The 15,028-nt window shown below is 38.4% G+C and overlaps 1 protein-coding gene across 2 annotated transcripts in view; it reads left to right on the top strand.

Annotated features, from left to right (window-relative positions):
* PRKAB1 (protein kinase AMP-activated non-catalytic subunit beta 1) overlaps positions 1-15,028 on the top strand; it is a 254,628-nt gene that overhangs the window by 151,523 nt on the left and 88,077 nt on the right. Inside the window, exon 1 of one of the 2 annotated variants that reach the window (XM_053702066.1) lies at positions 11,881-12,150. The exons of the other annotated variant lie outside the window; for it this stretch is intronic. Within the exon in view, the coding sequence (XP_053558041.1) occupies positions 12,001-12,150 (150 nt within the window). The 5' untranslated portion in view covers positions 11,881-12,000. Of the gene's footprint in view, positions 1-11,880; positions 12,151-15,028 lie in introns of those variants that run through there. 2 annotated transcript variants of the gene reach the window in all.

The following is a 15,028-nucleotide window of genomic DNA, read 5'->3' as shown; positions in this document are numbered from 1 at the left end:
GGTACCTAATAGGGACCGTTACATGGTGCTTATAGAAAAATCTTTCTTACTATATATACAATAACGAGCTAGTACCATATAGCCTGGGTTGTGCCAGACTTTATTCCACTAATAGTTAACTAAGTTTCTTTAAAAATTATATGCCACATTGTGGATATTACTATAATAACTGGGTTGTGCCAGTTTTAACTTAAACTATCGAATGAGTGTGTGAATGTGCGTGTATTGTAAGACCTTACAAACGTATGAGTGCGGTTGACACTACCTGATAGTGACAGCATTAGCTGTACCACACAGCGCTTAAACCGAAACATATATATCAAACTGCAACTTAGTTGCGAATTAAACAAATGGACTGTTAACTCTATATTTATAATCTGAGTGGTGCCAGACCGAGCTTTAACTTTGAACACAGCTTTCAGAGCTTTCGAAATTAATTGATATCACAACACGGTTATTTAATTGAAACTTAATCATAAGAAACATTTATTGAAAGTGGGTATGCCAAACTTAACTGTAGTTATAAAACCCAGTGTATAAATGCCCTATGAGAAGAATGTTACAAACTGAGGACTGATAATTATAAGACTTGTGACCATAACAGTGGCTGCGCCAAAAGGCAATTAATCTCAATTTCCATACACTGGATCAGAATAATAATAATTTGTGGCACTGTTAATAAACCTTGGGACACTTGTCAACTGATACAAATCTGGGAGCCGCTGGGATAGTAGATTTAGTTTTTCATGAAACATACGCCTAAAATTTATAAAGGTGGATTAACCTAATCCATAGTAACCTTTACAGCCATTGCTATATGGACTAATCAGGGTCTAACTATTTAATAACTTTAGTGAACCAAAGTGGCCAGATCGAAGGTCTGGGCTACACAGAACTAGGCTTATTGTGATTATAACTGTACTCCAATTTTTAGGAATATGTACCTAATGAAATTTCGAAAACTACAGTAACACCAAGCACGCACACATTACTATTTATACTAATAAACAGGTTAAAATTATAACCCAGGTTAGAATTGATCAAACCCTCGTTTTTGTGAATATTTAACTCACCAGTACCCCTATTTGTGGATAATTATTATTAATAATTTTTACTCTGCTATCATCCATCATATTGAATGAGGATAGCAGGAGCCTATATAGCTGAGAGTACATAACCTTGACCAGAATTTATATATAAGCTCTACTATTCAGATGAACACTCTGTTGGTAGCCATTAGCAATTTGGTATAGATGTCTGCACTTTTATGAAAGACCTGAGTGGTAATCTGAATTGTCTTTGTGCAGGGCCTGATTCAATGTTTATGTCTGGTGATTGAATTAGAACCTAGCCAAATATATCTCTCCTTTTTCTTGTCTATAGGAATTCTGTATTTACCTTAGGCCCCTTAAATTATTTCTGGAGTATAGAATGGGATACAGCTTATCCTGAGGATGGATATAGAGTTATCTCCTTACACACCTAGGTGTCTGCTTGATGGGTGTAGTAACTGGTGGGTATAGTTATAGTGTCTCTTAATTGGGCCTAGGTATATCGCCCAAATCCGCCAACCACAAAGGGGTTAAGCCCAATCTCTGTATGCCGGGTATTATAAGTGGAATGAGGTGCACCTGTAGAGCAGCTTACCGGTAGGATATTTTTCCAGTCTGCAGTCAGTGAATTGCTTTCCCGTGCCTCTTATGCTTGACCGCTGTTGCTTTTGACAGATCAGAAATCCCCAGATAAGTGTTGCACAAAAAGGCCGCTCTGCCGTTGCGCACTTTCTTCCTCTGGCGGCTAAGTGTGTTATAAGTGCTGCCTTCCTTGATCGTGCCACGAGTGCTCCCAAATGTACAAGTGGTCCTAGCAATTAGCTCCGGTCTCTTTACCAGTGCGGTAGTCCTCCAGGAACCGCGACTATGCTTTTACAGTCACTAATTGTTATACAATGCCGGAGCTTGCCCTCCACGTGGGTCTCTGTATTTTTGTATCAAATCTCCTCAGTAACGATACATCTCCGGGTGATCTTCATATACCTCCTCAGGCAGTGTCCCCCTTAGTCTGGTATACTTGTCGCCAATTTATTTCAGTAGCTCTTGTGCTAAAACAGCTAGATTATCAGCCTTGGTTGCAGGAGCGCTACTAATGTGCGACCATCTCCCTGCGTGGTCAGGCTCCGCCCCCGTGTCCTGTATTTTTGTATAGATTTCACTGGACAGTCTGCTAAAATACTGGACTGTCCAGTTGAATACTGGACACCTGGCAATCCTAATGAGAGGTGTTGTAATTACATAAATATATTCATGGACCCATAGAGAGAGTTCGCAAGGACTATTGTTCTTTGGAAAAAATGGTTTGACACATGAGGTCATACATTACAGATGAGGAAAGAGGATTTACCCTTCAGTAGCAAAAATGGTTCTTCACTGTTAGAGCAATCAAACTTGGGGGGTTGGAACTTTCAGTGCTATAGATAACATTAAAATTGCTTTTTATATATGTTTTGCTTTTTTGTATTATGAAAACATAATATTATTTAATATTAAACTCAGTAGACTTTTAACATTATCTACTATGTCAAATTCCTTTACCCCATCTGACCCACTCTGGGACTTCATTTCACCATTTATCAATACTTTGATAACCCTTTTTCTGCTCACACCGCTCTCTTCATCCTCCAAGTAACTTAAATAATAGATTAGAAGCTACTGTCCACTATAATGCCGGATAGCAGAACAAGCAGACATGCTTCTGCTTATGATACGTGTCCACCTACGTAAATGTGGCTAATATTGCTTAAACTAGTTCTATTTGCATATAGTGAGTACCAATACTAATTGGTTTACAGAGCTAGACTAAGGCCATATTCTATTTTTTAGGGAGATTTAGAAGACATTCAGGTCAAACTATTGGGTAAATATATACTATTTTCGACATTTTTTTTAGAAAGTATTTGTTATCAAATTCAAAGGATTGACATGGGCACTTAATTTACCCTATATTATTCTAATTTGACAAGAGGCACTATTGCGGAGTAATCAATTCATGAGATACAGTATATAACATTATTTTAAAAGTTGTTAGATTATGTTATTACAATATACTAATTTATAGCTTATTAGCAGTTTATAGTAAATGCAAAAAAAAGCATAAGAAATAGAATGCATTTTTTTTAATTTCAGAAGGGTTATATAATCCAGAGAAATAATTTTAGTAAAGCAGTTAACTGCAGTGGTTATTTATTAGAAGAGACCATTACAAAAGAAATCTAATGAGAATATCCACAACCCTTAATGAAAAGGAATTGGTTAGAAGGATTTGATTATTTCAGAATATATATATAAAAGCTGGCATATGCCAGTACCAATCACACTTGTAAAGCCAGTCACTAGTTGTAAACCCAGCTCTGTGAGTGCCAGGTAAGCACCCAGGGCTATGACTTTTGCTAGTGACATAGGATGGGCACTCACTGGGTTGAGGTCAGGCCTCTGTGCAGGCATTTAAATTACTCCACACTAAACTCGAACCATGTCTTCATGGACCTGACTTTATGCACAGGGACACAGTCATGCTGAACAGCATCCAACTGTCTAAAATTTATTTGTATCCTGTAGCATTAAGATGATCTTTCACTGGACCTAAGGGGCCTAGCTCAAACATGAAAACCAGACCGTTATATTTATTGATCTTTAACTGGGCCTAAGGGCCTAGCCCAAACATGAAAACCAGACCATTATATTTATTGATCTTTTACTGGGCCTAAGGGCCTAGCCCCAAAAACATGAAAACCAGACCATTAAACGTACCCAGTCCACCAAACATTATAGTAGGCACTATGTATTCCGGTAGGTTCTCCTGGCATCCTCTACAAACAGATTCTTCCTCCAGACTGCAAGATAGTGAAGTGTGATTCATCACTTCAGAGAACACATTTCCCCTGCCCCATTGCTGTTGCTTGGCATTGTGCATGTTGATTTGAGGCTTGTGTACAGCTGCTTTACCATGGAAACCCATTTCATGAAGCTCACATTGCAAAGTTCTTGTGCAGATGTTGCTTCCAGAGGTTTGAAACTCTGTGTTAAGTGGTACAACAGATGACTGGCAATTTTTACTTACTATGTACTTCCGCACTTGGCTGTCCTGCTCTGTGAGTTTGTGTGGTCTACCACGTTGTGGCTGCAATGTTGTAGCTCCTAGATCAGAGGTGCCCAATAGGTAGATCAGGATCTAACAGTAGATCCTGAAGGCGCTGCTGGTAGATCGCGGCCGATTGTGATCAAAATGATTTGGTCACATTATGCGTTCTCAACAGGCGTCAGTAGAGTATGGTTGCTAGGGATACCGCTTTATCTTCCGCAGTGCGTGAAGGGACAGGTCATTAAACAGTCTGATGGTCGGACACAAAAAGTGCTACAGGATTGGATCTTGAGGGACATCGATTTAAATCAATCAATGTAGATGATTTTTGAATGACACAATGGGCCTATCAAAAGCATGGTTGAGGGAGTACTCTCCCAATGTATATGGCGGTATAGTATACTTAGGATGGAAAGTGTTAATAGATAGAAAAAGTAAAGACGGAGGCTGCTGTGCTATGCTAAAGAAACAAATCTGATTGACGTCTGGCAAATGAACGTGTTGACCCGGTAAGAAATGGTCTGCATTGCGCGCTATTGAAATTTATTTGTGGAAGCTTCACTGGGTCATATCAGGCCAAGCCCGCAGTGTAAAGTAAAGGGGGTCAGTGGCAGTAATTTGAATGCAGTGTTTTGTAACATGACACAAGGGGTTGCACCTGTTAACCCGAATTAAAGTCAGTGCTATACTTGTCGTCAGAATTAATCTGTTGTATCTTTATGATTTTGCACATCCATGTGTTGCTAAATAATGCAACATTAAAGTGAAGGTAAACTTCGATGAATGAAAGCCCGTTTTAAAAAAATACTATTAAAAACAGGGGCACTTTCATTCATCAAAGTTTAGAAGGCAGCCGTTTTGATTAAGTTTTTAAACAAAATGGCTGCTTTGTAAACTTTGATGAATGAAAGTGCCCCTGTTTTTAATAGTATTTTTAAAAAACGTGCTTTCATTCATCAAAGTTTACCTTCACTTTAAAGGGATATGAAAGACATTTTTTTTTCGCTTTTCATGATTCAGATATAGAACATGCAATTTTAAACAACTTTCTAATTTACAACTATTATCAATTTGTCTTCATTCTCTTGGTATCTTTTTTTTTTAAAAGCAGGAATGTAAGCTTAGGAGATGGCCCATTTTTTGTGGTTAGATCTTGTTGAGCTGGTCATTTTAAAAGTAGATCCCAACACAAAAAAGTGTGGGCACCCATGTCCTAGATGCTTCCACTTCACAATAATTTCACTTACAGTTGACCAGGGCAGATCGAGTAGGGCAGAAATTTCACAAACTGTCTTGTGGCAAAGGTGGCATCCAACTACAGTACCACAGCTCTTCTAGATTATATGCATCTGTTAAAAATAGGTGTGGCTGAAGCACATGAATGCAATATTTAGTAGGGTGGTCCACATACGTTTGGTCATATAGATAGAGTGTAGACAGACAGAGAGAGAGAGGGAGAGATAGATAGATGATAGAGATATACAGTAATACACTTACTCAGTGGTAGAATGTAAAAAATCATTAGTGTCAGTGGACCAAAATTCTTTTTTGTGTAAATGCTTTTGGATGCAATATCTGTTTACATGTGCCTGTAATAGGCAAAAGTTTGGCATCAAAAAACTTGGGATGGAAATTAGGATTTTGTACATTATATTAAATTTAGTGACAGAGGGTAATTATTATGACTACCTTTAAAGGACTAGTGAGAATGTTGCAGTGGGCTAGTAAGAGATTAGGATTTCTCCTATATTTAAATGGACTAGTAACTTTTACTTTCCTGACTAATGATTCACACACACACATCACATTACAGGGTCTTAATCCACCTGTCAATTTTCAACAAAAGTTTTGCTCTCTCAACTTTAAGTACTACAGGACTAGGGGACTGGGAGGATGTTCCTTTTGTCCTATGTATCTACAAGTAACATAACATATTTGCTCCTCAATAACTGCAGCTAATGTTTGCAGGCCGCCTAAATTATTCTTATTGCACAAGTAGAGTTGTACATTCGTATCTGTTAAATTCCTTGACCAGCTGCAATTTTTTTTTTTTACAAAAATCATATTTTAATGATTGATTTACTCATTTGCAAACATCATTAAATTAATACTAGAATCATCCACTGGAGGTCGCCAAAATACATTTTTAGCCAGCTCAGTACCATTGTGGGTGCAGTCTTTTTCTTTTGTGTGAAATCTAGCTACTATTACATATCCTTCTCTTCCAGCCTCTTGCTTTGTTTAAAGGGACATGCAATCCAAAATGTATCTGATGATTCAGACAACTTTCTAATGTAGTTCTGTTATATACTTTGTTTCATTCTCTTGATATCCGTTGTTGAACAAGCAATAATGCACTACAGGGAGCTAACTGAAAGTCAATGACAAGAAGCATATTTATGTGCAGCCACCAATAAGCAGATTCTGAGCCTACCTAGGTATACTTTTCGATAAAAGATATCAAGGGAATGAAACAAATTAGATAATGGAAATAAATGTAAACGTTATTTAAAATCACATGTTCTATCTAAATCAGGAAAGAAAAGAATTTCGTTTAATGTCCCTTTAAGCTCCAAATTCACAATCCTTGTATTTCTATAAGTCTCAGTTTGCAAACCCGGGCTCCCAAAATACCATCTGCATGTGGGCTCCACATTCACAATCGTCTAACAGTTTCCACTGCATTTCTATTACAGTCTCCAAAAACACCCCCTTTATGCTGAACTGGTAGTCTGCTGGGCAAGTGGTGCACAGTTATTTTGTTATCATGCAACTTGTCTCCAGTAACCCTCAACATATTCTACTCTACTTCCCATCTCTACCACATTACCAATTATTGTAGCATCTGAGTTTCCAGCACTTTACAGCAGAATAATAAAATATGTCATTTTGTAAACTGTCACCTAAAAATCTAAGGTTGACAGATTAGATTGAATCATTTATTGTGTAAATTAAATCAAAGCTTTAAAAAACAACAACAACACACCATGGTGCCCATGGCCCGTTAAAAACTGTCTTTGATGTGTGCATTTTGGTAAAGATGGCCTACACCATGTTTAATTAATTAATGTATTCATTCATTTATTAATTAATATTTAATTAATATAATGGTCTGCATTCTTTATGACTAGCCCTCCCTATCTGCTTTAGGCTGCGTCAGGAAGCTACAAGTGCCAGCATAACACTCAGTTTTAGAAGAGCCCCTCTATTTCTATGTCCTAGCAGTGTCAGTGTGCAGGAGGGCCTGGGTTGCGAAGGATCACTGCACTACATAACTAGCTTTTGTCACTCAAGATTTGCTCCTGAGGAAGGCAAGTTACCACAGAAACACATTGCACAGCTTTTCCACCTTTAATAGATACACTTGAGTATGGTAAAGCTCCATATATATTTGTTTTCATTTGATATCAAGTAAATATATTTGTTGGAATCTGTTGAATTTCCTTCTTCATAATAAAGTGCCTGAAATTGTCTTCCTCTGTGAGTACTTTCTACTGGGTACAGGTGGAAGTTTTAACTGTGCTGCACCACTGTGGCTTTTCTCATTGGAAGGTAAACAAATGTTGGATTGTGGCTGTGGGCTCTTTTAACATTATTAATCCCTGGAGAGATCTGGGCCGACAAATTTTGAAGTTTCATTCAACTATTTGAACAGAGGTTGAAAATTGTTTTCCCCTTAAAGTGAAGGTAAACTTTGATGAATGAATGCCCGGTCTTTAAAAATAGTATTAAAAACAAAGGCACTTTCATTTATCAAACTTTAGAAAGCAGTCGTTTTTATTAAAAACTTACCTTTGTTTTTTTTCACAGCCAAAGCAGCTTCCCCCACCCGGAGATCCTCTCTTCACTCATCATCAATGACGAATCTGGCTTCCTCCAATCACGGCATGGCTACAGGCAATGACTCCCAGGTGGGAAAGCTGTGATTGGAGGAAGCTGGATTAGTCATTGATGACGTGTGAAGAAAGGATCTCCGGGTGGAGGAAGCTGCTCTAGCTGTGAAAAGAACAAAGGTAAGTTTTTAATCAAAACGGCTGCTTTCTAAAATTTGATGAATGAAAGTGCCCCTGTTATTAATAGTATTTAAAAAAAATGGGCTTTCATTCATCAAAGTTTAACTTCACTTCAAATGTGTTCCCAATGCCTTGTATTAGTAGCTGCAGGGTATAAAATGTATGGGAAATAGCTCCTTTAGATTTATTTGTGCTTATGGAATAACTGTTTTTGCTGATTAAAGCCTTAATCCAATATTCTCAAGAACATGTCCATATGAATGGGCTAAGACTGCAGATATAGCAGACTTTCTAATCTTATATATTTCTCTATACATTAATGCCTCCTTATCTTATTTACCTTACTTTACACAATGGTCAATATTAAGACAGAGCAATAAAAATATTTGTATTACCTTCTACTCCCTTCTGGGAATGTTATTGCTGCTTGCTGCCTTTTCTTTACATAGCTTTTCTATAGGGAATTTTCAGAACACATTAAAGCAGAGAAAAATGCCCTTTTAAATGAAAAGTGGTCACGACAGCACTTCTGTACAGAGTGGAAGACATGCATTAATATCATTAATGTTAATAAATCTATTTCACATCCCTTTAACTGTCATTCTGAAGGTTAAAATAAAATATTAACTGGATTGCTAATCATTAAATTTAAAGTGACATGAAATGGCAATACTTAATTGCTCCAATGTGTTAGAGCATATTATTATTGCATTATTGTTTACAATAACACATGGTTACCATTAAAATGCCATTAGGACGTTCCATGTCGTCCTAACAGAGCTGGGCTTTAACGCTGTTAGGACAACATGGAACGTTGTACATTATATGGCGCCCTGCACCCTGCTCTTTTTAGTTGATGGAAAATCGGACTGGGGGTGTGTGCCTAGCATCATAGGCAGTCTCCTATGATCCGATTCCGGCCTTGAAATCACATTGACGATCGCGCCATTTAATTTTTTTAGCAGTGTTTACATCCGAACTTCGTTCCCCGGCATGAAGGGGTTAAAGTTGGCTCCAGCTCGGCAATACACAACTATTCCAGAATTAAACAGAGCTTCTGAGCCAATCAGAGTCAGCACATGTGTATAGCCAAAAGTCACTGTCCATGCTTCACTCTGGATCTGCAGTGCATTGCTTGTCTGGAATTTTAACTATGTGTCTGGGTGGTCTGGGGAAGTGATCAATTGGTCTCTGGGCAGAGTCTTGGACTGTCTTGGCCAGGGTTGGGTCTTGAGTTGTGACTGACCTTTTTCCTAGATATTTCCAGGGCTTTTATGGTGTGTGTATAGGTTTGTCTCACTTGCTACACACATAACAAAATAAAGCAGTGCACTCTAAATCAAGTACAATATTGTCATTAAATGGGGGGACCTTCTGCATCTCTCAATATCCCTGCAAAGTAACCACCTACTGTGACTGCATTCTATGCTTTTTCTCTCCTTGGGCCTGATGATCAAAAATTATTCATCATAGAGAATGTTCCTATATCTGAAGAAGAGACCTGTGAGGTCTTGAAAGCATACGGAATAAAAACCCTTGATTTTGTTTGTCCATTAAAAGTTATCATAATCTACTAAAAGAATTCCCTGTGGGACCAATATGACAACAACCCTTTTTCTGTTTGTCAGAGAGAAATCACACAAAAACTTAGTTGTTTTTTTTCAGAGTATTATTTTGTAATACATGTGTGTGTACCCTTCACACATAGTTGCCAACAGTCCCTGATTTCCAGGGACAGTCCCTGGATTTTGTTGTATGTCCCTGGATTTTTTTGTCCCTGGAAATGTCCCTGAAAATCTCTTTTGCACAACATTTGTTGTTCGCATATATATATATATATATATATATATATATATATATATCTATATCTATCTATATATATATATCTATATATATATCTACTAGTTGTGGGATCCAAGCACTCACTGTTAGTGGTATTGCCTGGCTGCACTCTATGGTAGGTAGGTAGAAACTTCTCCGAAACGTTGACTGAACCCATGAACTAATAAAATCTTTATGCTTATTAAGACCTGTGAGTGCCTCTTCTTTTGAGAAGTTTATATATATATATACACACATACATACATACATACATATAGATCGATAGATGATAAATATAGTGTATTATTTAAATATAATTCATTCCTAATGGAATATTGTTATTATTATTGAATGGGTTCACATATTATTTGTGTTTCTAATTTTGATGCCATGTTGTAAAAATAACCATATGCCCAGAATGTGTTCCAGAGACTGGGTAGGTGTAAGAGCTTGGTGTTGTAATCTGTATAATAAACTATGGCTAAATCTAAATTATACTATTACTTTCAAATGGGTGTGTTTTGATTGCAGAACTGAGTGGGCGGAGCAGTTGAACAGTAGGTCGTCAATACTCCAGTAACCCGCTTGCTTGCTCTGGCGCAAAGTGTCCCTGGAATTTTTTTTGAAATGTTGGCAACTGTTCACATCCAAACCCCCTCATAGCAAGATAAACAGCTCTCAAGCTACAATTTGCCTTTCAAAAAATGTTTGAGGGACCTTGCAAAGATGTATTTTAGATAATCTTTTCCAGTAAAGAGAGCTTTAGACCACAAAGCCCCTTGTCTCTGGCACAGCACTTGATGTGGGCTATTGCTTGATATTCCCTCTCTCATCAGCACTGCAAGAACCTGGTACATCTGCAGCAGATGATTTATCTCACCACCACTTTCATCAGTGGGGCTAATGGTCTATCTGCTTACATTGGCTCAAGAGATGGTACATACTTCAAGATTCCCAAACAAACCAGTAAAACTTGGGCAGGTGACACTTCGGGGCAGGGTTTCCATTAGCTCCAGATTTCATTGTAAGAAACTGGGAAATAAATAGATGGGACAATGCTTCCAAACCAAGACCATCAAGTATAGCAGGACTATTGGTGGTTGCATAGATAGACAGATAAACAAGGTGTGATTGTATCTTGCACCACTGCAATGTCATTTATTAACCAAATTTAAAGGGCATTCTATTTTCAGAGCTACCGAGTCATGCTATGAAACAGAATGAGACTGTATTTGTTCTCAAGAATTAGATCATACTACTATGGATCAGCAAAATCGCACAATGAAATGAAATATCAAATTACAGTGCAAACCTATTCCTTTGTGATCACCCAGGCTCAGAAAAACTGCAAAAAGTCTGTATCGAGTGTGCTATGGTTATCTCACATTGAAAGCACTAAAATGTTTTCAGAATAACACTAGAAAAAGTAGATCCAATAAACTGCGCTCAGCTTTGATTATTGAATATTTTCTTAAATATTTAAAAAATGCAAAACATAAATACAAATTAAAACATGTTATAATATACGATAAATTAATAACATACCGGTATTTTAATTTTCACTGAGTTTACAACTTTTGACTTTGTAAGTATAACAATGAATTATAAAAATGAATGTAATTTATATATGGAGTTACACAAAATATCTAGATTTCAAATACCATTGGATCATCTCAGTCTCACATGGACTGAAAGGGCAAACGTCTATTTTATAACAGATCTATTTCTGTGCCAAAACTGATATGCAAATTAGCGCACAGAAGCGCAAAACTATAGGAAGTGCACAGGGCAATTGCAGCTGTGAACTACTTGAACAGTATGTTATTTGACATCTGAAAGTAATTTGTTGTGAAATCTCCACACAAAACGCATAGTCGTGACGTCACAATATACACGAAGATTCAAAACGAGGCTTGAGACTCTTTGCGTTTCAGCCTGACCGGAAGCGGGGTTAGGCAGAGCAGAGAAGATCTATAAACAAAGTCTATCTGTTTTGCGGGTGGGAACACGAGCAGTTTGTTATCTGATCATGGGGAATACTAGCAGTGAGCGGCCCGGGCCTCATAAGGGACGCAGGGACAGCAGCGGTGGTGGCACAGCTACCAAAGGGGAGGACAGAGGCAAGATCCTTATGGATAGTCCGGAGGACGCTGACCTGTTTCCTTCTGATGATGTCAAGGTAAGGATATAAATGAGTCTCAGGGTTTGTAATTACTATAGGTTCATGGTAAGCGCAGGGAAATGCACGTAGCTGGAGTTGTGGTGTAGGGTACAAGGTTCAGTCCCTTATATAAGATAGTAGTTTCACTACTAAGTAATGTGTACACACCTGAGGTTAGACACTTTTTTGTTATTTATTCAAAATCTTATGGGGATTTCCATGTTAAGTAAAAACAAAGAAAAAATATGAAAAATAAGCTTTGTGTCACTTAATGCCTACTACCAAACCATACCTGAGTATGGTATACTGAGCATAACAAAATAATATCAAAGTTACTAATCTAACTTGGGGATTAGACCTCTCAGGAGCCCCCTAAATGTGCTGCCCTTATCCACTCTCATAGGTAAGACATAGATCATATATACACCTGTCCTACAAAAACTAGGCTTTGTGTCACTTAGTGACTATTATCCAAGTAACCCCCAGAGAGAATAGAATCCAATGACATCAAACTTAGGACCCTAACTTGGGGATAGGACCCTGCAAGAGAGCCCTAAATGCACTGCCCCTATCCACTCCCATAGGTGATACATAGATCATATAAGCACCTGCCCAGCAAAAACTAGGCTGTGTGTCACTTAGTGACTACTACACAAGTATACCCCATACTGAGCATAATTAAATGACACCAAAGTTAATCCCCTAACTTGGGGATAGGACCCCTTAAAAGCCCCCCTGAATGCACTGCCCCTATCCACTCTCATAGATAATGCAAATACATACATAATGTAAACATCTGCTAATAAAAACTAGGCTTTGTGTCAATTAGTGACTACTACCCAATTATACCCAACACTGAGCAGAATTCAATGACGCCAAAGTTAAGACCCTACCTTGGGGATAGGACCCCTCAAGAGCCCCCTGAATGCACTGCCCCTATCCACTCTCATGGGTGATACTTACGTCATATAAACATCTGCACTATAAAAACTAGGCTTTGTGTCACTTAATGACTACTACCCAGTATACCCCAGACTGAGCAGAATCAAATGACACCAAAGTTAAGACCCTAACTTAGGGATAGAACCCCTCAAGAATACCCTGAATGCACTGCCCCTATCCACTCTAATAGGTGATAATGCAAATAAATACATCATATAAACATCTGCCCTATACACAAGTTAGGGTCCTAACTTTTATGTCAAAGGATTCTGCTCTCTCTAGGGCAGTGATGGGGAACCTTGGCAGTCCAGATGTTTCAGAACTACATTCCCCATGATGCTCAGCTGGACTTAAGAGTGCCTAAACATCATGGGAAATGTAGTTTTGAAACATCTGGAGTGTCAAGGTTCGCCATCACTGCTCTAGGGTTTACCTGGATAGTAGTCATTAAGTGACACAAAGCCTAGTTTTGATAGGGCAGATATTTATATGATGTCATTTGCATTATCACATATGAGAGTGGCTAGGAACAGTGCATTCAGGGGACTTTTGAGGGGTCCTATCCCCAAGTTAGGGTCTTAACTTTAGTGTCATTGGATTCTACTCAGTCTGGGGTATAGATGAGTAGTAGTCACTAATTGACACAAAGCCTGGGGTATACTTGGTTAGTAGTCATTACGTGACAAAAGCCTAGTTTTTATAGGGCAGGTGCTTATATGATGCATGTATTCACATTATCACCTATTAGAGTGTATAGAAGCAGTGCTTTCAGGGGGCTCTTGAGGGGTCCTTTACCCAAGTAAGAGTCTTTAATTTGGTCTCGTTTGATTCTGCTCAGTCTGGGGTATACTTGGGTAGTAATCACTTAGTGACACAAACCCTAGTTTTTATAGGGCAGATGTTTATATGATGTCATTTGCATTATCACCTATGAGAGTGGATAGGGGCAGTGCATTCAGGGGCTCTTGAGGGGTCCTATCCCCAAGTTAGGGTCTTAACTTTAGTGTCATTTGATTCTGCTTAGTGTTGAGTATACTTGGGTAGTAGTTACTAAGTGACACAAAGTCTAGTTTTTATAGGTCAGATGTTTATATGATGTAAGCATTTACATTCTCACCAATGAGAGGGGATAGGGGCAGTGCATTCAGGGGGCTCTTGAGGGATCCTATCCCCAAGTTAGGGTCCTAAGTGTTATGCCATTGGATTCTGCTCTCTGGGGTTTACTTGGATAGTAGTCAGTCATTAAGTGACTAAAAGCCTAGTTTTTATAGGGCAGATGTTTATATGTTGTTTGCAGTTGCATTATTACCTATGAGAGTGGACAGGGGTAGTGCATTCAGGGGGCTTTTGAGGTGTCCTATCCCCAAGTTAGGCTCCTAAGTTTTGTGCCATTGGGTTTACTTTGATAATAGTCACTAAGTGACAAAAAGCCTAGTTTTTTTTTAAGGCAGATATTTATATGATGTATGTATTTGCATTATCACCTATGAGAGTGGATAGAGGCTGTGCATTCAAGGGGCACTTGAGCAATCCTATCCCCAAGTTAGGGTCTTAACTTTGGTGTCATTTGATTATGCTTCGTATGGGGTATACTTGTGTAGTAGTAGTCACTAAGTGACTCAAAGCCTAGTTTTTGTAGCGCATGTGCTTTATATGATCTATGTATCGCCTATGAGAATGGATGGGGCAGTGCATTTAGGGTGCTCTGGCGGGGTCCTATCCCCAAGTTAGGGTCCTAACATTCATGTCATTGGATTCTGCTCTCTCTGGGAGTTACTGGGATAATAGTCACTAAGACACAAAGCCTAGTTCTTATAGGGCAGATGTTTATACGATGTATGTATGTATGTATTTGCATTATCAACTATGAGTGTGGATAGGGGCAGCGCATTCAGGGGGCTCCTGAGAGGTCTAATCCCCAAGTTAGATTTGTAACTTTGATATTAATTTTGTT

This window comes from Bombina bombina, chromosome 2 (assembly GCF_027579735.1).
Source record: "Bombina bombina isolate aBomBom1 chromosome 2, aBomBom1.pri, whole genome shotgun sequence".
NCBI lineage: Eukaryota > Metazoa > Chordata > Amphibia > Anura > Bombinatoridae > Bombina > Bombina bombina.
Note: the sequence above shows the minus strand (reverse complement) of the source record. Positions and strands in the feature narration are given on the sequence as shown.